Here is a 26,775-nt window from a genome sequence, read left to right as displayed (position 1 = left end):
TGCTTTTGTAGATAGAGTATGTGCTATTTGGAGAAATACCGAGTGATCTTTCTGGAGCTTTGGTCTTTTCCAACCGCTCCTTGGGACGACTGCAAGAACGAATTGTCCAGCTCCATGAGGAAAATTCCAAGCAGCAAAAACTTAACAAAGAATGCCGGGAGAGGCGTAAGCAGCTTATCCGAGAAAAGAGAGAGATGGCCAAAACGATACAGAGTGAGTAGTAAGCCCATGGCTTACCTAGTAATATTTATTGATTACAGAGGGAATGTCAAGTGGTCATCTCCAGCTCTGAAAACAGTAGGTTGTCACAGATCCAAACCGCTGAACAGAAATAACACCTTCCCCTCTTTCTACTTACTGTCTCTCCTGATGCTATCAAAAAGTTACTCTATTTTAAAAAGGATAAATCTTTTGTCATAGAAACAATTTCTCACGATTTTTAAAGGTTTTATGTTTAATAAAATGTAGAAAAATATTAAAAAATACCCACTACCAAACTTAAGAAATAAAGCACTGAAGATATAATTGATGGCCTTTCTCTTTCTAGTATCATTCTGCTCTCTGCTTCCCCAGGATCAACCATGAGGCAGGTACATACACATATAGATGTATTCACACACACTATATGAAGTGTCTTTGCATGTTTTGGGTGTAATTTGCAACTCACTTTATTAACCCATTTTTTGAGAGTAATCTGTAATGCTACAGATAATTAGCCATTTTAACTGCTACTACAGTATGCCATTGGACTATAAGAGTTTTTCTTTGGCCTCCTGTTGATGGATATTTAGGGTACTTGTAATTTTTCATGATTACAGACCGTGTTTCAGTGAACCTTCTTGCACATGTATCCCTGTGCATGTGTGGGAGGAGGTGTGTCCCCAGGAGTGGGGACTGTGGGTGACACGGGCTGTGTGTGTGCATTTTCTGCTCGCCCGGGTATTGTCAAGTTGTCCTCCAAACTGGTTGCACCGTCTTCTCTTCCTACTGTTTCCCTCGTCACCCGGGAGGGTGAGAATTGCCTAGGTTCCATAGTCTCATCAACACTTAGTAATGTCAGACTTTCACATATCTGTCAACCTGGTATATGTTAAAATTGTATTTCACTGTGCTTTTTGTTTCCCTAGCTCCTTGAGATTGAATGTCTTCACATACACTTATTTGCCATTTATTTGTGTTCTCATATGAAACTTGCCTGCTATACACCTTGCCCGTTTTTTTACTTCTGTTTTTTATTTTTCTTATTGATTGTAGGGAGTTTTTTTTCTTTTTCCCTCTATATTCTGTCTTTATCTATTACATGTATTTTGAATCTTTTCTAGTATGTATCTTGCCTTTTTATTAGGTGTATCTTTTTGGGATACAGACATTTAAAATTTTAATATAATTAATTTATCAACCTGTTTATAGTTTGCGCATTGTGTGTACAGCACAATGTATGTGTATGACTTAAATCCTTTCCTATTTTGAGGTCATATTTTTCTATTGTTTCCTCTGTTAGTAGTGTTCCTTACTTTTATGTTCTTAGTTCACCTGGAATTGAGGTATATAGTATAAGATGTCGGAGAAGGCAATAGCACCCACTCCAGTACTCTTGCCTGGAAAATCCCGTGGACGGAGGAGCCTGGTGGGCTGCAGTCCATGCGGTCGCTAAGAGTTGGACACAACTGAGCGACTTCACTTTGACTTTTCACTTTCATGCATTGGAGAAGGAAATGGCAACCCACTCCAGTGTTCTTGCCTGGAGAATCCCAGGGATGGGGGAGCCTGGTGGGCTGCCGTCTATGGGGTCGCACAGAGTCAGACACGACTGAAGTGACTTAGCAGCAGCAGTATAAGATGTATGGAGTAAAGACATGGAACATATATAAGTGATGAAGTATTCCAACTTTAATAACAATAAAATTACGAGTGGTATAATAGCATCTACCTTAATGCCCCAGAACTGTACACTTATTTTTTTGGCCACATCACATGGCATGTGGACTCTTAGTTCCCCGACCAGGGTTTGAACCGTGCACTGGGAGCATGGAATCATAAGTACTAGACAGCAAGGGAAGCCCCAGAAGTGTACACTTTTAAAAGACTAAAATGGTACATTTTGTTATGTGAATTTTGCCACAGTTAAATATTTTTTTAAAAGAAAATTTGGAAAGGAAAAAGGGAGGAATATAGTTGTCAGTCAGTCCAAGTTGCTTGAATTTGTAGAGGTCAGTCTTCAGGGAGATGGTGGTTCTGCTCTCATGGGTGGCTGGATTATAAAATTTTAAAATACGTGTAAGGACTCTGTATTTGAATAATATTTGAGACACAGAGTTTTCTCAGGTGTAAACCTCGCAGCCCCAATGTTTCTTTCGTACTTCACATTCCTTTGGCTTCTGTAGCTTGTGAATGTTGTTTATATTTGGAAATACTATTTGTCAAACCAAGGGAACAAACTAGCATGAAAATGAGAGAAACTTGTTTCCATTTGAGTAACCTCTCAGTTTGGGAAAATGTGTGAAGATGAAATGAAGTATTCATATTTTTGGAATGTTGGTTGAAATTTAAAAAAAAAAAAAAAAAGGTTCTGTGTAGTAGAAGTTTTATTCAGTGGTTTTCAGTTCTTCTGCCACCCCTGGTTTGTTTTCTGAAAGCAAGTTGTGGGTCTGGTTAAAGACTGATCTTCTAATTCTGAAGGTGAAACTAGGAGTGGGTTCCTTTCCTATAACTCAGAGAACAAAGGCTTAACAGTGATGAGAAACACCACAGTCGCTCACTGGTGCCTTCCTCCATCCCAGACCCAATGGGGAAGAGGAGGAGAGTTTAGAACATGAGGTGGGAAGGCAAGTTCTCTCCTTTTCAAGAAGAGCACAGCTTGCAGCCACAGGGAGGGAGATGGGGAGCAGGGGGTGTTCCGGAAGGCTTTCTGTCCCCAGGGAATACTAGCTGTGGGAAGGGCAAAGACCAGAGTCCATGTCCTAGTACACGAGGCTGCCTTGGGAGAGGGCACCCTGATATATGGGCTAGCTGGGGGAGTCAAGGTTCTTACTGAGGGGGCCAAGCAGGCAGCCACAGGCTAGATACACTAGAGCAAATAATCCAGTCACTATTTCATTTGCATCACTAATTATCATGGCCACCACATGATGCAAGTACATGGGGGTGCCACTCACATAGAAATGAATAACCCTTCCTGGATTGTGCAAATGGCAGTCATGCCAATTATGCCATTATCATTCAGTCGTGGTAACGATTATATCTGAATACACATTCCTGCCCAGTTACTGAATTGCATCATCTTGTTATCTGTTAGGGCCTTCAGAATTCACTTAGGGGATTCTGGTCAAAGAAAATTTTGTTACAAGGTTATACTTTCTTAAAATCCCACAAATCGAATTTTATCCAGGTTTTCCAGCATTCCCATGTTGAGGAAAGACAATAAAACAAAAGGAAAACGTTGCATGTTAGATGGAGAGAACTGTTAAGAAGAAAAAATTAAAAAGAATGGGAAAGAGTGCTGAGGCCTGTAGGAGGCCAAGGAGGAGTTCTCTGTAAATGTGATATACTTGCTAAGACGTCGTTCTCCCTAATGGTTAGAGGACAAGTCACACTTGGTTGCTGCTGTTGCTAAGTTGCTTCAGTCGTGTCCGACTCTGTGCAACCCTATAGACGGCAGCCCACCAGGCTCCCCCGTCCCTGGGATTCTCCAGGCAAGAACACTGGAGTGGGTTGCCATTTCCTTCTCCAATGCATGATAGTGAAAAGTGAAAGGGAAGTTGCTCAGTCATGTTCGAACCTCAGCGACCGCATGGACTGCAGCCCACCAGGCTCCTCCATCCATGGGATTTTCCAGGCAAGAGTACTGGAGTGGGGTGCCATCACCTTCTCTGGTCACACTTGGTTACACCTTCAGAAATGAGTGTACGGGAAATGAGTCTATCACAGTCTCACAGCTTGTTTTCAGAAAATGGGCTGTGTGGGACCAGCCACGTGGCTATATTGGGAAGAGAATTCCAGGGAAGGTAATTCCAGAGGATTCCTTATGAGAATACCCAAGTGAGCCTGGAATGTTTGAGAAGTAAGAGGTGTCTGGAGTAAATGAGAGAGGTGTGAGAGCTAACAGGGGCAGGGCAGGTAGGACCCTGTGAGCCACTGCCAGGAGTTTAGTGTTTTTACTCGGAGGTGGAAACTGCTGTTCAGTACCTATTTTAGTCTTAGCACAAGATGTTACAGAGATCAGTAGTAGAAAATTAAACCCAAAGGCTTTATAACCCGTTGGAGCCCATGAACAGTCTGAGCAGGGGCAGACCGGAGCGTGTAAACCACCTGAGAAAGGTGAGTCTGTTTCACCCGGGAACTTGAAGCTGATGAAAAGCCAGTGCAGGAATGTGCATCCTAAGTGAGGCAAGCAGTAGGTGCAGTGTCGCGGAGGAAAACCCAACTGGTAACATAAGGTCTCTTACCATCATCTTGCAAAAGCTGTTCCTTAGAATGGTGTTGTTCGTTTAATAACAGTGGGGGCTTCTGAACAGCCTGACAGTGGTTGTCTTCTTTTAGAAATGGAAGAAACAGTCAGTCAACTAATGATTAGCAAGTTTGGCCGCGTGATCAATCTAGAAGCCCTTCAGACACTTTCTGTGAATACAACGCTTGAAGAACTAAAGATCAAAAAGCTTCGAAAGGAGCTATCGAATGTAAAGGAAATGAAAATGTGGGAGGTAAGGATGAGAGGGCAGGTGACCCCCTGGGCAGAGGTGAGAACTCCTAGTGAGCAGTCAGGGGGTCCCTGCAGAGCATCTCTACATCCGTACAGCTAGAGCATCTCACAGGCCCCTGTGAGCCCCACTGAGTTCCCCCATGGTCTTAAGTCTGTCTCTGCTTCCTCATCATTCACTTAATTGGAGGTACTGGTCTATCTTGGGATGAAAGCACCAGCACTGGGGTGCAGGATTCATGTAAATATGAGGGCAGCATGGCATGAAGGAGAGATTCCACTCTGAGGTCCGCATTAATGTGTAAATGCTCTAAGTGTTAGACGTGAACTGCTGTACTCTATGCCTTCTAAGTCACTTCAGTCGTGTCCATCTGTTTGTGACCCCATGGACTGTAGCCCACCAGGCTTCTCTGTCCATGGGATTCTCCAGGCAAGAATACTGGACTGGGTTGCCAAGCCCTCCTACAGGGGAATCTTCCCAACCCAGGGATCAAACTCTCTTATGTCTCCTGCATTGGCAGGTGGGTTCTTTACCACTAGTAGCACCTGGTAATGCTCTGAGGATCCTCCTATAATTCTATATAGGTTTTGCATGTCGTTTCCATTCGAGAAATTAGAAAAGCATCTTGAAGTAATAGATTTTATAACAAGGTATATACCATTTAGCTGGTAGGGTCTTAAATGTTAAATGCCTACACTGTTCCTGGAGCCATGAGATGAGGCAGGATTCCAGTGACAGCCTGATTCAAAGAGAGGGGCTTTTACAAAGATTTTATAAGCTCACCAATCACACGGCTTCTCTAGTTTTCTGACTTAACAGCAGATAGGGAAGGAGGAGAGGTTCCCAGTGTATCTTTTCTTATCTAAGATTTGTCACTGTACTGTGGAGAAACAAATTACTCCAGCGCTGGTGTCAGTGGGACTGGTTCCTATGAGGGTAGTGCTGGAGATAATATGTGCAATCTAAAATAATTTGTTGGAGCAATAGGGTAACAAAGGAAAGCCACTGGCAGACTTATGGCCATTGAAGCTGGTCACCTTGAGGATTCTGGGCCAACACTGGGGGGAAACGTGGTATAGGAAAGTTTCTGGTTAAACAATCATTCTCCCTTTTAATTAATGAACACCAGCACTCAGTCAGCATACTAATATCCTTCCTCAGAAGTGGAGTGATACGTATCTCCACCTTATTTTTGCCTACTTTCATTCTTTTTTTTCTCTAATCAAACCACACCCGATGCACCTGCTTCTGATTATATTACTGGCTTACTATATATCCCCATGTGCATAGGGCTTCCCTGGTGGCTCAGATGGTAAAGAATCTGCCTGCAATGTGGGAGGACCTGGGTTGGGAAAATTCTCCTGGAAAAGGGAATGGCTACCCACTCCAGTATTCTTGCCTGGAGAAATCCCATGGACAGAGGAGCCTGGTAGGCTACAGTCCATGGGGTCGCAACGAGTTGGACGCGACTGAGCAACTTAGCAGTAGCAGTCACTGTATGTGACAGGGGGTGAGTACAATAAGCATGCTCTTGGCTCTCGTAGAATTTAAAGTCTAGTTTGTCAAGAAAAACTTCTGGGCTTCCCTGGTGGCTCAGACAGTAAAGAATCTGCCTGCAACGCAGTAGACCCAGGTTTGATCCCCTGGAGAAGGGAATGGCAGCCCACTCCGGTATTCTTGTCTGGAGGTTTCCATGGACGGAGGAGCCTGGTGGGCTACAGTCCATCGTGTTGCAAAGAGCGGACACCACTGAGTTACTAAGACTTTCACGTTCATGTGCATATCACTGCATTTGCCTGATGGTTTTGATCAAATCTGGACATTTGTTTTTGTTTCCTCTCTCATTCACCAAATCCATTTTACATCTTCCTGCCCTGGTAGGAAAAGATTGCTCAGGTTCGATGGGAATTGATGATGAAGACAAAAGAACACACCAAAAAACTTCATCAGATGAATGATTTGTGTATTGAAAAGCAGCAGCTTGATTCGAGACTGAATACTCTACAGAACCAGCAGGTATGTTCCTTTTCTTTAGACCCTTGGTCAGAATTAGGGATGTTCTGTAAAGGGAGCTATTCATAAGAACACTAAGTGCTGGCTTTTAAATGAACCTTGATCTTGAATGGGTTTTGGCCCACCTGGGTCTTTGAGGACACTGAGTTGATGCTGTTTACATTATTGACTATGCCAAAGCCTTTGACTGTGTGGATCACAAGAAACTGTGGAAAATTCTGAAAGAGATGGGAATACCAGACCACCTGACCTGCCTCTTGAGAAACCTATATGCAAGTCAGGAAGCAACAGTTAGAACTGGACATGGAACAACAGACTGGTTCCAAGTAGGGAAAGGAGTATGTCAAGGCTATATATTGTCACCCTGCTTATTTAACTTATATGCAGAGTACATCATGAGAAACGCTGGGCTGGAAGAAGCACAAGCTGGAATCAAGATTGCCAGGAGAAATAGCAATAATCTCAGATATGCAGATGACACCACCCTACGGCAGAAAGTGAAGAGGAACTCAAAAGCCTCTTGATGAAAGTGAAAGAGGAGAGTAAAAAAGTTGGCTTAAAGCTCAACATTCAGAAAACTAAGATCATGGCATCCGGTCCCATCACTTCATGGGAAATAGATGGGGAAACAGTGGAAACAGTGTCAGACTTTATTTTTGGGGGCTCCAAAATCACTGCAGATGGTGATTGAAGCCATGAAATTAAAAGACACTTACTCCTTGGAAGGAAAGTTATGACCAACCTAGATAGCATATTCAAAAGCAGAGATATTACTTTGCCAACAAAGGTCCGTCTGGTCAAGGCTATGGTTTTTCCAGTAGTCAGGTATGGATGTGAGAGTTGGACTGTGAAGAAGGCTGAGCGCCGAAGAATTGATGCTTTTGAACTGTGGTATTGGAGAAGACTCTTGAGAGTCCCTTGGACTGCAAGGAGATCCAACCAGTCCATTCTAAAGGAGATCAGTCCTGGGTGTTTTTTGGAAGGAATGATGCTAAAGCTGAAAGTCCAGTACTTTGGCCACCTCATGCAAAGAGTTGACTCATATGAAAAGACCCTGATGCTGGGAGGGATTGGGGGCAGGAGGAAAAGGGGATGATAGAGGATGAGACGGCTGGATGGCATCACTGACTCGATGGATGTGAGTCTGAGTGAACTCTGGGAGTTGGTGATGGACAGGGAGGCCTGGCGTGCTGCGATTCATGGGGTCGCAAAGAATCAGATACAACTAAGCGACTGAACTGAACTGAACATTACAATGAGCCTGAGGGACCAGCTTCACTGTATGCCTATTGGGTGCTATGAATTCAAACAGAAAGTACTGATTAAGGGATTTGCCTTGACCCTAGAGAGGTAAGGTGATTTAAGTATAAATAACGATGTCAGCATGCTCCCTGAATCTGGTGTCAAACATCCATTTTCAATATCGGGTATTTCCTTTGACCTAAAGTCTAAACCACGTTACGTATTAAAACACTTGTTACTTTTTATGGCTTTCAACTTGCTCTGATAGGTTTTTTGAGGCTAACATAGTAATACTTAATACATAGTATGTGGTGGGTAATACTTATTTAATAATTAAGTTTCTATTTAAGCCTTGCCTTCTAGGAACCAAACACAGGTATGACATATTCTAAACTATATGCTATAATATTTTAATAGTTTCTGCAAAAATACTGTTTTCTCTTGGTTCTTACTTTTTAAGCTCCCAGGAAATGGTCTAAACCAGGGGTTTTCAAAGTGTTTCTGTGAAGAATGGCATGTGCATCCCCTGGGGAGCTTGTTAGGAATGCAGATTCTGGTTCCCCAGTCAGACATACAGAATCAGAAGCTCTTGGGAGTGGGCCCAGAATCTAGAACAAGCCTTCCAGGGGACTCTGCTGCATGCTAGAATTGAAGAATCACTGGTCTGAGCAGAAGTCCAAAAGAAAAAATGAATAAAAGGCTTTGGGAGGTTTACAACTAGAATTAGAGAAGATGACTAGAATCTGAATGTCAAAGACTCTTTATCCACTAGACAATTTTTGAGCTGAGAGTCGAGGCAGTGTTCAGGAAGGATGATGCCTAGACAGAACCTTCAGAGTTGGCCGTGAAATACACATCTGTTGACCTGGCAGATACCTTGGCAAGGAAAGAGTTTGGACCCAGGAGATCAGGGAAAGAAAATTATTATCTGGGTCTCTTTATATAGTATCTCTTCATAGCTTTACAGGTATGGTCTCATTCCATTGGTGAGGTCATTGAATCTTCAAAATATCGATTTTCAAAGCTCAGAGTGGTCAAGTAACCTGCTAATTAATATGTGGAGAAGTTTGTTTTTCAACTGAGGTCTGTCTGTTTCCCAAGCTGACTCCACTGCTATTATTCTTATAACACTCTAGGCATGAAGTGGGGTGTAGATGGCAAGGCCAAAGACATTTCAAAGTAAGAGAAGCCAGAATTTGTTTGGATATGGTAAGGAGAATGAGGGAAAAGCTATGGTGACTTCAGAGTGACCATCTAGACTGACTAGGCATGGAGGGGAGAGGGGCATGCATTTAGCTATAAGTAACAAGAGAGTAGCTCAAACAAATAGGGGCACTTTGCCTCACTTAAGTCTGCAGGAGATGAATTAGGGGTTTTGGTTTATGGGCCAGTATCTCTGTGATTCTCTCAGTGACTGGTAGAAATTCCCTTCAGAGTCACAGAGGCTGCCTTGGCTCTGTCGTTGATGCCCAAATGCCAGCCTCTTGTCCCTTTCATTGAGAAAGCAAGCAAATGTTTTCTGCTACCTCTACTGAGCCCCTCCCAGCTGGAAGAGGAACTGGGTAAGGTTAGTATTTAGCTTAAGGCAATGGCACCCCACTCCAGTACTCTTGCCTGGAAAATCCCATGGATGGAGGAGCCTGGTAGGCTGCAGTCCATGGGGTCGCTGAGGGTCGGACACGACTGAGCGACTTCACTTTCCCTTTTCACTTTCATGCATTGGAGAAGGAAATGGCAACCCACTCCAGTGTTCTTGCCTGGAGAATCCCAGGGATGGGGGAGCCTGGTGGGCTGCCGTCTATGGGGTCGCACAGAGTCGGACACGACTGAAGCGACTTAGCAGCAGCAGCCTCTGCAGTGAAGGTGGGCAAGGGGGAAGATACTAGGTGTTATGTCCCTTCCTTTAATGTGCATTCAGATTTAGTGAGAATGTACTTAAGAGCTATATAGGAAAAGGAGGTATCTTACCTTAGAATTCCAGCCATGAGCCCTGTAGGGTATGAGTGACTGATGGCCAGTTAATCAGTTACCCTCTAAAGGGGATTTTTGCATGTAAGAGTTGCTTATTAGCACAAAGGGACACATTTCCAATGGGGGGATTTCAGTGGAAGAAGTGAAAGTGAAAGAAAGTGAAAGCGAAAGTGAAGTTGCTCAGTCGTGTCTGACTCTTTACGGCCCCATGGACACCAGGCTCCTCCGTCCATGGGATTTTCTAGGCAAGAGTACTGGAGTGGGTTGCCATTTCCTTCTCCAGGGAATCTTCCTGACCCAGGGATCGAACCCAGAGCGGTGGCTATTTTAGACTGACTGCAAGGCAGGCACACCTAATAGAGCAATGAAGACAGAGAAGTTTCCATATTCCAAATGATGTTTACAGCAGGGAGGTGTTTTCTCTCAACAGGGCAACGCCTTCCAGGGCCCTCGGAAAGCAGATACTGAGGCAAGAGCAAGGGTCACTGAACTGATCCAAGTCCAAGCCGAAAGGATTCAGGCCTTAAAGGAAGAGATTGCTCTTTTGCGTAAGAAAGGTGGTCTCCTCCTGCCCCCGATTCATCACCCACAAGAGAATGAATGAAGTCCCAGGGCCTTTAAGTTTGCTTTCTCCTCAAATCCATCCATGATTTGACACACAATTCAACAGAAGTTCTGTTGTCTGCGACAATCCTACTGTTTTAAAGTGAACGTATCTGAAAGTCTAAAACCAGATCCAGTCATGTAGTTTTAATGATTTCTCCCCAATTGGTTATCTCAGAACTGACTAATGCTCAACAGCTACTTATATTGAACTGAGCCATTTTAGATGTGCCTGGAAACAACTGGATCAAATATAAAGTCTCAGGAGGCGGTGTCTCAAACCCTCAGAAAGAATCAGTAGTATATCCTGTTTTGTAAAATTTGTTTTTTGGTTATCTGAATGTTTAGCCATTGGCAAGAAAATCTATTATTCAGCAAACCATGAGAAAAACCTCCTTTTCTTGAAAAATAAACTTTGTTATCAGGTATTCTCTGAGAGGACACAAGAGAAAAAAAAAAAAAAAACCATTTTGCCAACAAACAATATCAGGGAAAAAGAAATACAACTTAGAATTCTGACATTGTTAACTTTCTAAGTCAGTTACTTGAGGGCTCGGGATTCAGGAAATGGATACAAAGAACAGAGCAGTGGCCTTCAGCTGGCATAAAGCAAGAAATAATCAGCTTCCTGAATCACCCAGAGTTTTAGCAAACTCCTCAGCTCTGGGTAGAGCAGAGAAGTGTGTTTTGCAAAATGGTTAAGAAGGAGGCTCTTCTCTGAAGGTGTCTAACTCTACCAGCATTTCCTATAGTTTCTCACATCCTGTGCCTTTCTTTTTCTGGTTCTACTTGAGTCATTTGCTGGCTTTAATACAGATAAGGAAGTAATGAAATAGATTTCAGCACTGAGAGATCATCTCTAATAATAACTTTTGATTGTAAACGTTTTGGGAGTATCCGTTTGGTTTGGGGGTAAGTGGTCATTGGAATTCATCTAAGAATGATTTCACCAACAGTTGGACTCCTGTTAGTAATAGGTCTAGTAACAGGTCCACTTTAATGACAGCCTCTCTGGAGCCTGTCCCAGAATAGAGATTGGTTATTGAAAAGGAAAGGTAAAGAAGACAATATTGCACCAATGTAGAAAGTGACTCAGCAAAGTCAAGTCTTCCTAACCTGTGGCTAGCCTGCTGATCTGCCTGCCAAAATTATAAACAGGACTTGGGTTCTTTGTTGGAATGTATATGTTAGAGGTGGCCACCTGGCCTGCTGTGTCTGAGATCCTTTCATCTCCCTATTTAAGAAGTCCAAATAGCTTACCATTTGTGCCTGTCAGCACAGAGCTCTGACGCAGTAGCCTCTCCACTGGACAGCACCCTTTACCACCTTCTCTGTTCTTCACTCTAAACTATGTGTGCCCTCCAAGCATTTAAGAAAAATATGTTAGTCTTAGCTCTGAGTGTTTTAATTTTTATGTAGGAATAAATAAGTAAAACAATATCCCACCCAATTTCTAAGGGTCAGGAATCTGGGAGCCACTTAGCTGGGCCTTTCCAACCTGCATCTCCCATGAGGTTGCATTGGGGCTGTGTCCATCTGAAGCTTGGCTGGGGCTGGAAGGGATACCACCAGACCTACTCACTCAACTGGCTGGCCAGCCACCACCCTGAGCAGCTGCCTGCATACAGGGAGTGGTCCTGGAGGGGACACTGTCCCTTGCTATGGTGAGAGCCAGGGTAAGTTCCATTATTTTCCTGGGCCTCATTATCAGATAAATGAGAGATTAAGACAAGCTCTGAGGCTTCCTCTCATTCTGAAATCCTAATTCAGAATGAATGAATTCAGTCTATAGAAGGGCCATGTCAAGGATTCATGTGTATATCAACTTAGGAGTAAAACCAATCAAGATTATTATGTTTTGTCCAATTGAACCAGACAAAAATCACTAAAGTTTACAAATATTAAGCTTTCATACAGTATGTTTGGAATTTGACAATACAATTAACTCATTCCTCGAATTAGACAAGAAATAGAGGTAGCTTTAGTTTAATTTCATTGATCCCAGGCTCAGTCCTGCATCTATACTTAGTATGAGCATCTGAGTCTTTGGCAGGTTTACTATCACACAGGAGAGCACCAGGGTGCGGCCTTGACTAGGGACAGATGGAAAGCTGTCCCAGTTTCCTGAGCAAACTCTTCTCTGCCTCTTGCTGTGCCCTTAGAGAGGGCAGCCACCTCTGAGAGAGGCCAAAAATCAGTCTGAGTTATTTGTGGGTCAGTTGTTATCATTAAATATCAACATGGAAAGAAAAAGAAACTGTAGAGTCCAGCCCCTCTGTCAGAACTTCATAGGAAACCGAGTTAGTCGTTTTGCCAAGATAGCCTATTCTGTTGGGCAGCTTAGGTCTCCTAGCCAAGAGCTGAACTCTGCACCCTCACTAGCTCCCACACACCTAAGTCTTACTCTTCCTTTTGATTGTTGACTGAGTCAGACTTTTAAAAGACACTATGGTAATTAACCTGAATCTAAAGAAATGCAAAACGCAATGCAATATAAATTGTTTTTTCTAGGCTAAAATTTAAAGGCCTGGTACCCTAACCTTTTCCTGCAATTGGCTAAATATGCACATTTATCTTGTTTAACCTGCCTTAGAAGTGCCTTTTCTTTCCCAGGACTTTTTTGGGGAGCTAAAAGCATTCAGTGTTGTTATTTAGAACTACTTTCCGCACAGCACTGGAACATACCACTTCCATCCATAGCATTCACCAAAACTTACTTTGACAACCAGTAAGCATAAAAAAACAAAACAAAACAAAACAACACGAAGATTTAAAAAAGCCAGTGGGCTAGGTGAGTTACAGCCCAGATCTGAGAGGTGAGACTTGTCCCCCTCCTCCTCTAGGCCCTCCATGCCAGATTTTATCGGAAGTCACAATTCTGCCTGAAATCTGAATCTTCCCTGCTTCTTCAATCTTGTGTGAAGTCTTCTCTTCCCTGTTCTGTTTCTCCTTTCCTATAATTTCCATATTCCTTACAGTCCTTCATTTCATTTCTTAAAATATTTTAAAAATACTGCTTTTCTAAAAACCATGTTCCAATTTAGCTGCTGGATGGAGAAAGGCTGCAAGAACCTATTTTTGCCAGCAGAGGGTGCACTTGTCCAGAACCATCAAAGTCACTCCTGGGGCCTTCCTAGGACTTTGACTAGAGTGTGAAGCTAGAGTCTGCCATTGATGACTCTTAACAGGATTAAGTGTCTCAAGTGGCATTTCATCTGTAACTCAATTCTACTGAAATCTAGAAGATACATTTCCCTCCTGAAAACAGTTAAAAGTGTGTTAGGGCTCTCAGCAAAAAGCTTTGGCCTCCATTTTATCACTTGTACATACAAAGGTTGATCTTGTGGTTGGAGGGCAGTGAGTAAACGTTCATTTTAAACAACTAGTGAGTCAAGTCCTCCGGCTACGTTGGTGTGTCTTTGGGAAAAGGGAAGTGAATTTTACCAGGCAGCGTACATTCAGGTGTAGCACAGCACTTCACTAAATAGCATTTTAGAGAAAATACTTAATCAGCACACACCTGCATAGAAAAGATGAGTCTCATTCCTTCGAGCTGCCCAAAGCTTTACCTCAAGTCCAGTCAGAGAACGGTGAACCTGCTTCTCCTCGCCCAATGTACCCCGTCTCCCTCTTGGACAGACAGTTACCACGCATCTGCATTGATGAAAACACAACTGACATTCAACATTTAAAAGGACAAAACCAGAAACATTTGCCGCCTTTTCCAGATCTCTCCTTGATGAATCTGAAAACGTTGCAAGTGGATGTTTCTTCAAATGCTCAGACTGAATCCTAACATCTGAGGAGAATGCTGACTCATACATGACTAAGCTGAAGGTTATAGGGAAGACTAAACATTTATTTAGACGTTACAGTGTTTATTTTTACAGAGATATGTTGTCACAGATTATTGCTTCTGGAAGGTTTGTTAATGCTCACAGTACTATACACATCTCGGTCTATCTCACGGGCATCTCAGGAAAACGTTGCCAGCAGCACCAGATCCAGCTGCCGTCACGGGTGGCTCCAGCTCTGAGGCCATGGCGCTGGCTTTGTCTCTCTCACGGTCACTGTGGATGGTATGCCTAGGAGTCCTCCTTCCACAGGCTTTTCTGTGGGTCTGCTGCACCCCTGCCCCCGGGCAGTGGCACAGGGTCCAAGGGAAATGTTGCCTCCTCAGACTGTGTTGCTCTTTGCCTGTTGATGCCTGTTCCGTTGTGGCTTGTTTTCCATCTCAGACCTCAGTGGGGAGGACTTGCTGTGTCTCTCCAGAATTATAAAAACATATACATTTATTTACAAGTGCATAAATATATAAATATGGCTATTATAGAAAAATAAATACCAATTTCTTCTCTTTAAAAAAAAATAATATATAGTCTTTGTGGGATATCAGCTTCTGCCTAAATTGTAGGAGGTGGTGTTTCAAAAGACACGTGCACTGGTGGGCTCGGGGAGAGCCGCACCCCGAGTTCCTGCCCTGCATAGGACCCCGAGGGGTGCTGGGGACACCAGTCTCCTCTCCCCACGGGGCAGGAGTCGGGACTGTCCACCTCTTCAACCGGCACGAGGCCCAGGCAGCAGGGGGGTCCTGAGGGGAGAGAGAAGTGGGCAACGTTAGGGTCCAGACTGACCAGGAACAGCGCTCAGTCTCTGGAACAGAAGTTGGCTACAGTGGCCTTAAAGGAGACACAGAGACCCACAGCTATCGATACACAAGAACAGCTGCACTCCCTCTATGGACAGTCACAGACCTGGCATGGTCCACTTCTTACCCACGTCCCACCTGCCCTTTTCAGTGGTGGAAGCGGAGACCCTCCTGCATTTACCCTGTAACTGGGGGGAGATGAGGGGGGCTGAGCCCAGGAACTGTGCAAGAGAGTCCTATTCTCTCCAGGTATGGGCTGCCGGCCCCGCCTCCCCATGCTTTCTGGCCATGAGTGTCCCACTCACAACTGTGCCTGTATTGGAATTTTATCCTGGAGGGAAAGTCTGGTGGAAGCACAGGGTTCTATGATGTGAGAACTTGGCTTCTTAATGGTGGGTGCAACCTCATTCCTTAATAAAGACGTAGGACCCAGCAAAGCAAGGTGTTTCAGAGTGATGAGAAAGTGCCCCTTGGTTTGATGAGAGGGGCAGCAGGAATTTGCAAATTGCCTTGAAATGCTGAGACCAAAAAGTTTCTTTCTCTGAAATGGAGAAGTACCCTTTCTCAGGCTCTGAGCACACAGCTTGGACCTAACGGACACCCTCCTGCAGATCTGCTGGGCCTTCAGCAGGGAAGGAGGGGCCAGCTCCCCTTCACACCCCATCCTGGATATACAAGCTGTGGATGGTCTTCACCAAGCATCACCCTCAAGCACCACTGTTCTCTCCCTGCCTCATGTCACTCCTGGGACATGGATGTCTATCTTATTCCATCCTGCCCTTGGCGCTGACCTGGGTGAAAAACAGGGTCCCACACGGCTTCTAGCCCAGGACTCTGGGGTACACTCCTCGTGCCTGGCTGACCCGTGGCTTCAGGCTGCTCCTGGAGGTGGTGGCAATCCCGGTGCGGAGGGAGCAGCTGGTGAGCTGAGTCATCGGGCAGCGTATATAGGAAAGTGCCCTCGTCCGGGTTAGACCTGGGTGCTCTGCATGCACAGAAGCAGACGGGGGAGGGGTGAGGGAGGCGAAGAGTGGGCCCGGATCCCACATCCCTGGCTGCTCCCCTGTCTGTGGGCACCAAAGCTAGGTAGAGCTCAGACAGGGCAGGGGCTGCTCCCTTCAGGACATCAAGAGTGCCACATCTTCACTTGCATGGGCGAGTCTAGTCTATTTCCATTTGATTCCATGTGTGTGCTGAGTATGTGAAAGGATGTGGAGTCAGGTGTCCAGGGGCCTGTGGATATAGCCAGCTGTGTGGCGCTGCTCTGGACTGACAAGCAAGGGGAGAATTTCTGAGCAGAAAAGGCATCATAATTGCAAACACAACAACTCCCTCTCTGGCTCAGTCCAGTGGAGCAAGCTGTCACAAGGGGATCCCTGAGAGGCGCGATAGGGCTCCCCTCTCAGTGACTGATGCTGGGTTTGGGGAGCCAGGGAGAAAGCAAGCTCTGAGGCTCAGGAGTGGGAGGCCGGGGTACCTGGGAATCTGTGGACTGTGGGGGTTGTATCCATTGCCAAGAAAGGTCTGCCTCAGCACGCTGTTCACATCCTCCTGCTGCTCAAAGAGTGACGAGAAGGTCACATCAGAGTCCAGGTAACTTTCCCATTTCTTTGTTCAGCAGCCCAGGATTGAGAGCCTGGGAGGGAAGAAGTCCCAGGAGGCGGCCCGACCACCCCTCTGTGGCACCCCATACCTGTGCGCCCACGCTGCTCCCAGAGCCACGTTACCTGCTGAAGCTCCCCTGGACAGTGCTGCTGTGGTTTCACGCCTGGGTAGCCCATGGCAGCTACAGGGCAGGCCCTGTTCATGCGTACCCCGTTGGCACAGGCCCGGCCGTTGGTGCCACTGAGGTAGGGCTGCCCACTGGCCCGGTGGCCTGGGAGCCCTCCCAGTGGTACCATAGTGTACTGGCAGGAGGAGGACAGAAGGGCACTTCGAGGAAATCCCAGGTCTGTTGTATGCTCTGAAAGAACACAAGACAGAGCTATGTTTAGGTCAAGGAGGCCTGGGGCAGCTGGTAAAAAAGTCCCATGTGAATCTCAGAAAACTGAGGATTTAACGTCAAATAAGGTAGGCAGGGAATTGACACTGCCCCAGGTGAGAGAATATTCTCCCAGAAAATTCTTCCTATCACCCCCTTCCTCACAGCTAGACTTTATTTTTTGCAGTAGGAGAGGAGACGTAGGACCAGGGTCCGGGAGAACACAGTGGTAAGTGAACAGAAGGAGCGCAATATTTAAATGAAGCCAGGTGACCAGATGTGTTGCCATCTGAAGCAGAACTCAGTGGATAACTCAGATTAACCGAGGGTTAGGGGGACAGCTCAAGGCAGCCGCAGACCTGAGGAGGCAGGCAGAGGCAGGGTCAACGTGTGGTCAATCGGCAGCTTCACAGAGTAAAAGGAGACAGACCTAGGTAAGCGCTGAGTCCCCGGGAATGCCGTGAGGACAGAGCAACTCCCACTTCCTCCTCTCCCCCTTCAAGACCTGTGAGCATCCCATGACTCTCCCATCCCTCTGGAGGACCCACCAGGAACCTGAGCTCCCATCAGCACAAAGCAGGGCACCTGGGATCCAGCTCCCTGGGACCCAGGCAGAGGCCTCCTTGGGGGCTGCAAGGCCCCACCTCCTCTCTCCCTGCCCTGGGTTCCTTCCCCTCGGTGCTGAGGAGGGTCACTCACTCACTTTGCTTAGACCAGGCCCTCCACAAGCAGAAGGGGATGAAGGCAACGATGATGAGGACGACAGAGCCCAGGACGACCCCAACGATCAGGTAGGGCAGGTCGCTGGAGCGGGCCACCATGGCCCCCGTGCCCACTGGCCGCTCCATGGTTTCAGGGGGTGGTGGCTGAGGTGGGGCCAGAGTTGGGGGTGGAAGTCGACCGGGCTGACCAGAAGACTTCCGAGCTGTAATGGGGACAAAACTCACGTCAGCCTCTATTTCTTTGACGTTTCTTTCATGACAAATAGGACAACAATACCCCGACTCCACAGGTGTGAGAAATGGGGTCAAACTCATAAGGCAGTGCCTCTGGTAGAGGAGTGTGGTGTCCAAGCTCAGCACGAAACAGACATCTAATGTGAAACTGGGTGTGGCTGAAGAAACTCGACCCTTACATTTCAAAATATATCCTGAGATATTTATGGACCAAGAGTGAGGGTCAGGCTGGGTCTTTGGGGCAGAAGTGGTATAGGAACTTTTTAAAAGAATAGTTGGGGATCTTTGGGAAGAAATATTTTAAAATGCATTGAAACCAAAAAGAACTGAAAATGGAAGAACTTCCGTGTGAAGCTGCTATTCCTGGGCACCCTGGAGATGCAAAGCCCTGGGTCTGAGCTGGGACATGGGTTTGGGCTCATGGACCGACAGTGCTTGGGAAACACCAATCCCAAGTCCGTGAGGTGGCACCTCCTCATCCTTCTGGTCTCATCAGGGTGTGTCTGACGCCGTCAACTCCTTTCCCCAGCTGTCTTTCCCCTGAGTTTCTGATACAACAGTCCTCTGGGTTTCCCACAACCTCTCTGAATGCTGCTGCTGCTTGTATCTCTCTCTCCTTGCCCTTTGCTTCCTGTCTCTGCTTCAGGCACCGACAAGTCCTCCTGGTCCCGCTCAGTCTACACTGTCTCTCCTTCTTCACTCTATTCTGTTCCCACGATTTCAGCCTATATCCTGACGAATGCCAAATACCCTCACGCAGGGCCCTGCCTGGGCATGAGACCTGCTCCCTCACAGGACACCTGCATTCCAGTGTCTCAGAAGAGCCAGACTTGGTGCGTCTCCAAGTGGTTCACACCTCGCTCCTTCCACCTGGGATGGGGTTCTCTGCTGGTCTCTCCATCTCGATAAATGGCACCTCCACCTGAGTGCCACCTCAGCTCAAAACCTCAAGTTTACCCTGAACTCCTTTTGCTCTCTCTCAGCCTCAACGCACCACGTCCCTGGTCCTCCCTATACGTCCTCAGAGAAGAAACTCACACCCACCCTCCTTCTCTTCACCTTTGCTTCATGGCCCCAGTTGTTGCCCCTCAGTTCTGCACAGTCACCTTCCTGACAAATGCAACGATGACCCTTCTCCACCTCACAGCCCACGGGGTCCTTGATGATCCCACTGCCTCCCAGTGTCCCTGGCCTCTTCTCTGAGCGCTGCCCCCTCTCGCTTCCAGTGCCACACACTCCTACCAGATGGAGGTACGTGCAGGCTTGTCCTGTCCCCCAGGCAGCTCCCTCCACCCGGCTGAAGGCTCAGTTCTTCCAGAAGACCCTTGCAAAGCCCATGTAAAGGCTCTGTCCTCTGCCCTGGGCACTTTGTGTCACCTGACAGGGGACTGCTGGCTGTGTGTGCACCCCTCACTTCTCTGCACGAGACAGACAAGGGCAGGAAGGGCACACGGGAGAGCGAGCGAGCTGACGTCACAGGAAAACCAACTGTTTCCTTGTCTCCATCCTCCAGATCTATCTTCTCCAGACTGTTTTCTTACAATCTACCTTTCAGTGTTTGCAAAATGGAAATATCTATCCACTTGACTAACTGCAAAAATGTAACGTGTTTCAGTGCAGGGAGAGAGTCTGGCCTTGTAGTTAGATGAACCTGGCCCACAGCGTGCTCCATCACTAACTGGCTGTGTGACCTTGGTCAAGGTATAACATGTCCTGATGCTCGGTTTCTCTCATGGGATTGTAGTTAAACTAAGTAAACCAACCAGTGTTAAGTACCAGATGTTATCATAGGAATAAAGTGTTTATAGAAAGCTCTCAAGACCGGGTTCTAGTCCATGAGATCACGTATGAGTTAAATCCCAAGTTCCATGAAACTGTCATGATGGCATCCCCATTGGTACTTGATAAGAGGCGCAGGCCAATGAACAGATGGGTAAAAGTGGCAAAGCTGGGGGATACTTGGAAGATAAGGAGTCATTCCAGAGAAAAGAAACCCAGCACACACAGCAGTAGCTTTGCCCAACCTGCTGGGAAGAGCAAGAAGAGAGTGGCGAACCGGAAGAGACTCACCTTTGGTCTCACAGATCATCACGTTGCTGAACTCACTCTCCCCTCCTTCGTTGAAGCACTGCATCTTAATGTCATAGGAGGTCTCTGGCTGGAGGTGGCTGATGGAATGCCAGTATCGATCCCCTGGGGGAGAGACCGAGAGAGTCAGTGGTGATTGTGCACGTGTTTGCTCGCTCCCCGCTGGAGGAGGCGTTCTGAGGCCCATGCACGGTCCTGTTGTGCCATCACCCTGGGAAGGAAGCATGAGGGCCTATGAACCCAATGACCCCAAGTACATCATGAAAGAGCCAACACCATGGGGCATGCTAGCCCATGGCTAGCTTCTGGCTCCCCTGACAACCGGGGCAACTACCTCACACGGGAAAAACCTCAAGGGTTTCTCACCTTCCACCATATCCTTCTTGTAGTCACTGTCGTTGTCACTGTCTGTGGGTCGGTAATAGATATAAAAGCCGTGGATTGGGGTGTTGTTGTTACTTGCTGGGATATACTGCAGGGAATAAAGAAGAAACAAGTTGACAATGGAGCACAGAAATCATCATGTGAGCAGAACCACTGGTGGATGGAAATATTACCCAGCCTAGAATTCACTGGGGACCCAGACAGACATTTCTGATGATCTCCAGGCTCTCTGGACAATGACATAGAGGTTACTCGTTATTTTACGTAGCCTAGGAGTCCCCAGCTTTTAGAGAAACAAACTGCCATTTCTTCAGAGTCCCCTCTGAAGCTTCCTGGGTATTGTGAGGGTGAGCCTCTCAGGCCCAATTCCCAGGAACACCTAAGGGGAGGTAGCTTAGGATGAGCCAAGGGAGAAAGGTGACTCCTTCCCGCCCACACTGCCGTCCACTTCTGTCCAGCACACAGCTTGGTCCTGTCACTCCACTGCCGGCTGCACCAGACCACTCACCATCCACTTGAGCATGATGGTGGTCTCGTTGACGGCATCAGTGAAGGTGATATAAGGGCCTGCCACTGGCCTCTCGTACACTCGGCTGCTGTAGCCTGACACCACGTAGGGCCGGGAGGGGGCGCTGGGCTCGCTCTCCCCGAGCATGTTCAGAGCCCGGACTCGGAACTTGTAGGAGGTGCCTGGGGAGAGACACTCCCTGAACTGGGGGCCGGGAGACACCACCTGCCTCCTGCTCAGCCCATGCAGGCTGAAGACCTAGAGGGGTCTTCTGGGCAGTCTTTCCCCAAAAGCAAGCCCTAAAGGACTCCAGAACTCCCACCCTCATCAGAAAAGAGCCAGGAGGTGGTTTGGGACTATTTATGGAAAGAGGGAGGCAGAGGGGGCTGAGGTAACATGACCAAGAATGGCCACGAGAGCCTGGTGGTGGGTGGGGGAAAAACAGAGAGAAGACCCTCCAAAACTTCCCTTCTCCTCCAGGGAGCTGGCGGCCGCCAGGGGACAGAGGGCAGTTGGCCAGGGCCCTACCTTTCTCTAGGCCTGTGATCTCCACCGAGAGCCGGGAGGGAGGGATGGCACTGGTGGCTAGAATCCAGTCCCCCACTTTCTTCAGCTTCTTGTACTCCACACGGAAGGACTGGATGGGGAAGCCACCATTCCCACGGGGAATCCAGGTCACATACACTGAAGTCTCAGAGGCCATGGAGATAGTGGGCCTGTCTGGAGCTTCTGGAGCTGGAGGAGACCATCCACGTGGCAGGAAGGAAGCGGGAGGGAGGAAGTGATGAGAGGGTGGTGGTAATGTGACTAGACTTGGCCTGTTCCTGACGGGAGCCAGCCCCACCCCACAGCCCTCTACCCTGGTGGGAAGGGAGCCAGCCCCACTCCACAGCCCTGCACCCCTGCTGGCCGCATCAGATCCCTGGGCTCCCTGGGTCACTGTCTAGGGAGGAGCTCTTGAAAAGTTCCAATCCATTATCTCTTCCTGTGGTCAACCGCGGAGAGGCCAGGAGTAGGTCACAAGGACTCCCAGGCCCCACTCACTGCAGCAGTGAGCCTTCTGAGGCAGTGGCCCTGGGTCCCATCCTGATACTCGCCGCCCCACCCGCAGGGCTGCTGGGGGCTTACGGGACAGGCGGCCATGGTCCGGCTGGCTGCTGCTCTGGGGGCCAGCTCCAGGGTCATCTCTCTGGATCTGCTGTTCCTTGCTGGCCACAATTTCAGGTTTGGGCCGTCGTCCTGGGTAGAAATGGGTTGAGATCAGCACAAGAGAGAATGTGCGTTAGGGCTCTCCTTCCATAGTCTTTTCTGCCTGAAAAGACTGTCAGACCAGGGTGTCTGACAAGACCATGCAGATAACAGAGGGCATTAGAAGCGTGGTCTGATTTTTAGCTCCATCTGATGGGCATGGAATTGCATGTGGTCCCCAAGTGTGAAGGGGGCAAAGGAATGCCAGAGGCCAGCTAGTACCTCTCCTGACGGGAGGTGGGACCACAGCCTCGACAGGGCACACAGACCACAGGGAGGCAGAAGCCAGAAGGAAGATAAAGTTCAAGGTGAACAGCTGGAGCAAGGTGAACAGGGCTTCCATCTGACCTTGTAGGACTGCTCAGGCCCACGGAGACCCTAAGCCAGGGAATACTGGACCCTTACCAGTTCGGAAGGTGACCATGGCCGTCTGGCCTTCGCCTGCACAGTTGTAGGCCGCCATCTCCACCTCATACAAGCTCCCAGGGTCTAGTCTGGTGAGGGTCAGGCGGTGTTGGCTGGCTGGAATGCCAGAGATGGTCCAGTCATCAGAGGAGTTGGTGACCTGCTAGAGAAGGTGGCTGGTATAAGGACCAGCCTCTTGCATGGAACTACAAGTGGCCATGGTTTACAAGGAAAGCAGAGTTGAGCCCAAGAGGGCAGAAGAAAGGGAGGGAGACAGGCAGATTGGCGGGGAAATTGGCCCTACCGAAGGCAGACTGGTCCTGCAAGCCCAGGACATTGTCCTTGCTGGGCCAGGAAAGCCAGGCTCCTGAATCCCTCATCTAACGACCTCATGAAAGAAAACTCAGTGGGGAGGGGCAAAATGCCCAACTGACACTACTCAGAGTTTCTCCAAAGGCCTCTCCCTCTTTCTAAAAACATCCCCATTTAACTTCTTTCTCCTTGATCTGCTGAAACCAAACAGTACCCTCATATTCTAATGAGATGACAGTGAGAATGATAAAAATAGCACCAGTGGAAATGGCCACATTTGCTGAGTGCTTGGATGTGCTGGGGCTTCCCTGGTGGCTCAGATGGTAAAGAATCTGCCTGCAATGTGGGAAACCTGTGTTCAGTCCTTGGATTGGGATGATCCCCTGGAGAAGGGAATGGCAACCCACTCTGGTATTCTTGCCTGGAGAATCCCCGTGGACAGAGGAGCCTGGTGGGCTACGATCCAAGGGGCTGCAAAGAGTCAGAAATGACTGAGTGACTAACACTAACTTCTATGTGCTACAAGACATAGTTACATGCACCAAAAAGCACTTCCATGACAGCAGTCCAAGAGATGGGTGTTAATACCATTCCCACCTCACAAGTAGGGAGGCTAAGGCTTAGAGGGACAAGTGACTTGCCTAAGACCACATCACTAGTGAGTGCAGAAATACTGGCTTGACTCCAGAAAACAAGCTCATAAACATCACCTACCCTAGAAAGAAAGTCTGGGAGCTAGAAAGTCCTGGGTTCAAATCCGAGCTGTGTCTCTTACCACACACAGATTACCAGCTGGGTGAAACCCTGAGCAATTTCCCTAATCTTCCCGACCCCTAAGCTTTTCATTCCTAAAATGAAGCAAGTTAAATCTCTCAGCCTATTCTGAAGATTAAACCTGATGACTCACTGAAGCTGGCACACAGTAGGTTCTCAACAAGTACCTGTCCTCCCCTTCCTCCCTCAGTGAGGACTTCAACCCTCTTTTTTTCCTACTCCTGCCCTCAGGCCTAGATCAGAACTTAAATACCATGGATGAACCATAACCATCACAGATTACTCTTGAATGGCTTCAATTTCCTAGCTCTGTAAAGAAAAAAAATCAAGGAGCTCCAGACTTCCGGATAGGCGTTGCCAAGAGGCTGTTTCCCCCTCCCCCACCCCACCTTTGAGGACACAGCCTTCCCGCCAACTGTGCACATCTCCAAGAGCCTGCTGGGGCCTGAAGCTTTGGTCTGCTGAAGGAATTACACAGCTGGTAGGAAAAGCTCTTACCCCCAAGCAGAATATTCCAAAGTAGAACAAAACCTACTATTCAAAGGCCAGGGATGGTCTGGGCTCATTCATGTCAGGCTTCCAGGATTTGTTCCAAGGGGAGAAGTTTTTACAAACTGAAAATCCCCAATGGTGCTGGAAACCCAAACACAGTAGCCCAGGGTCTGCAGATGCACCAGGAAATGAAAACTGGCTTCATGCATGTGAAAAAGTGAAAATGAGATGAATGACTCCCAGGCTCCAGCAAGAGAGGGGGGCTGAAAAAATACAACCCAAAGGCTGATTTTTGCTTTCAAAGTCCTTTCCTGTGTGATGATCTTTATGACAAGTTAGTCCCTCAAGAATGAAACTGCTTTCAAAACATAACTGTGCCTTGGCAAAGTCCACCTAACAGTTCCAAGTGCCCCACAGGCCAGATCCCCACAGCAGCCAGGCCCAGCGGGGCCCTGTCCTCCCACTTCCCCTGCGCCCCTTCTCCCTCGGCCTCCCAGTGCTGGCCTCACTTCACTGGGCTCAGAAATGAAAATAAGAAATGGAATGGCAATTAGTCACTGTCACGCACACTGAGAGGGTGAATGCAGCCTCAGCCTGGTGTTTCCGGATCACCTCGTGTGGCCTCTGCCAGCCTGCCTCTTGGGGAGGCGGTTTTACGGCCACCTATTGGCCCGAAAAATATTATTCTTGCTGTCATGCTGGTTCTTGTCTCCTGGGGACCATGAGCATTTGGCCTGCCCTGATCTTTGTCTCAAACTCTGCGATAGAGGTGTCCAGTTACATAGGGAAATAAGGATTAGGACCATAACCTGGGCTCAACAATACTGCTTTTTGTTAAAAACTCACCCACCCCCTCTGCTAGCTGCCTATGAGGAGGCCAGCAGGCCAAGGGTTAATGAGAAACTGCCTCCTCTCACCCCCACCTAGGAGGTGGCTTGACCACAGGTGTCTCTGTGGAGGGGTCTGACCAGAGGTCTCCGAGAAAGCATGGAAAGGGTGAGAAGAGAGCGCTGGGGCTGCCGGGGCCCAGAGCAGGAGCCCAGCTTCTGCAGAGCCTGCACTGTTCCCTGGGCAAAGCTGGTTTCCTTTGGTTTTGGAGAGGGAGGAAAGTTGATAAATGTTTTCAGTTCCACAGTCATATATCTTCCATATTTTCTACCAAGTGCAACTAGCACTTTTATAAGCAACAAATACATGCATAATAAAATCTAGCATTTATGATACATTAAAAAGTGAAAGTGAAGTCGCTCAGTCCTCTCCGACCCTTTGCGACGCCATGGACTGTAGCCTACCAGGCTCCTCAGTCCACGGAATTTTCCAGGCAAGAGTACTGAAGTGGGTTGCCATTTCGTTCTCCAGGGGATCTTCGCAACGAGGGATCGAACCCTGGTCTCCCGCGTTGCAGGCAGACGCTTTACTGTCTGAGCCACCAGGGAAGCCCTGCTTATCAAATAAGATTTTTAAAAACCCTTTAAGAACAATAGTTTTCTACTGTCTAATGGCCTTGGGCCTCCCTGGTGGTTCATATGGTAAAGAATCCACCTTCAATGCAGGAAACCCGGGTTTGATCCCTGGGTCAGGAAGATCCCTTGGAGAAGGAAATGGCAACCTGCTCCAGTATTCTTGCCTGGGGAAATCCTCAGACAGAGGAGGCTACCGTCCATGGGGTTGCAAAGAATCAGACATGACTGAGGGACTAATACTGTCACACTTTTCAATGGCCTTAGGAAGAAAACAGCATGCGCCTGGGATAAACAGAAATGTTTCCAGGATATTTTCTTAAAGGAAACGTCCTTCTCCCCTGGGAGCAGCAGGTGAGCGTGTAAGCCCTGAACGAGGGTGGCAGCCTGGGGGCCCCGTCCTGTCTCAGAGGGCACAGTGTTTAAGAGGACAGGCGGGCCCAGTTCTGTCCCTGATCCAATCAGACCCAGAGATTCCCTCCTTGACAGTCCCCAAAACATCTACCTGGACAGACTTCCTTCTGTCAACGAGAAATAGCTGAGGTCTGAACAACAAGATGTGTTTTTTAGCTCAAATCCTTGCTTGCCAAACCTGAGCTGTAAGGAGTCCTGAGAACTGAGGCAGCATTTTGTAGCCCTCAGAGAAAACACTTGTCCATAAATATTTGTTTTCCTGGCTCTAAAGCTAGCTTGCCATGCCAGAGTTCCTGCAGGTATGTACCCAGCAGAGCTTACTTAGATTAAACAACGAAACATCAACAACAAATGGCAGAGGAGGCGGGGGGATGGTCAACAGGAAGTCTATGAACTCTCCTTGGGACTGGAAGCTGTTTGGTGGGCCTCAGACCTAGAGGCACACCCATGGCTTTTTCTTGAGCCTCTTAGGGCCCCAACACCCAACTCACAGCCAGCTTCCTGGGAGGTGGTAGGAAAGTACACTGGAGAGCACAAAGGTTGGGATCAGCCTTGGAGATCACCTGAAAGCTTCAGGAG

General features: G+C 47.7%; 2 protein-coding genes across 6 annotated transcripts in view; one reads left to right on the top strand and one right to left on the bottom strand.

Moving 5' to 3' along the window:
* CFAP44 (cilia and flagella associated protein 44) overlaps nt 1-13,878 on the top strand; it is a 119,438-nt gene extending 105,560 nt beyond the window's left edge. For all 3 annotated transcript variants that reach the window (XM_002684775.6, XM_059887897.1, XM_059887895.1), the window contains 4 exons: nt 12-213; nt 4,540-4,700; nt 6,579-6,713; nt 10,354-13,878. In XM_002684775.6, the coding sequence (XP_002684821.2) occupies nt 12-213; nt 4,540-4,700; nt 6,579-6,713; nt 10,354-10,527 (672 nt within the window). In that variant the 3' untranslated portion in view covers nt 10,528-13,878. The remainder of the gene's footprint in view (nt 1-11; nt 214-4,539; nt 4,701-6,578; nt 6,714-10,353) is intronic.
* The window catches only part of BOC (BOC cell adhesion associated, oncogene regulated), a 38,917-nt gene continuing 25,000 nt past the window's right edge, over nt 12,859-26,775 (bottom strand). For 2 of the 3 annotated variants that reach the window (XM_015471069.3, XM_015471077.2), the window contains exons 8-18: nt 22,745-22,907; nt 22,220-22,330; nt 21,620-21,826; nt 21,092-21,273; nt 20,566-20,671; nt 20,182-20,304; nt 17,859-18,080; nt 16,902-17,137; nt 16,652-16,728; nt 15,966-16,159; nt 14,365-15,117 (exon numbers count right to left, since the gene is read on the bottom strand). In XM_015471069.3, the coding sequence (XP_015326555.1) occupies nt 14,930-15,117; nt 15,966-16,159; nt 16,652-16,728; nt 16,902-17,137; nt 17,859-18,080; nt 20,182-20,304; nt 20,566-20,671; nt 21,092-21,273; nt 21,620-21,826; nt 22,220-22,330; nt 22,745-22,907 (1,809 nt within the window). In that variant the 3' untranslated portion in view covers nt 14,365-14,929. Of the gene's footprint in view, nt 15,118-15,965; nt 16,160-16,651; nt 16,729-16,901; nt 17,138-17,858; nt 18,081-20,181; nt 20,305-20,565; nt 20,672-21,091; nt 21,274-21,619; nt 21,827-22,219; nt 22,331-22,744; nt 22,908-26,775 lie in introns of all 3 variants that reach the window. The other variant, NM_001206219.1, reaches the window with a different exon arrangement.

The sequence above is a fragment of the Bos taurus genome, chromosome 1 (genome assembly GCF_002263795.3).
Source record: "Bos taurus isolate L1 Dominette 01449 registration number 42190680 breed Hereford chromosome 1, ARS-UCD2.0, whole genome shotgun sequence".
In the NCBI taxonomy this organism is placed as follows: domain Eukaryota; kingdom Metazoa; phylum Chordata; class Mammalia; order Artiodactyla; family Bovidae; genus Bos; species Bos taurus.
Note: the sequence above shows the minus strand (reverse complement) of the source record. Positions and strands in the feature narration are given on the sequence as shown.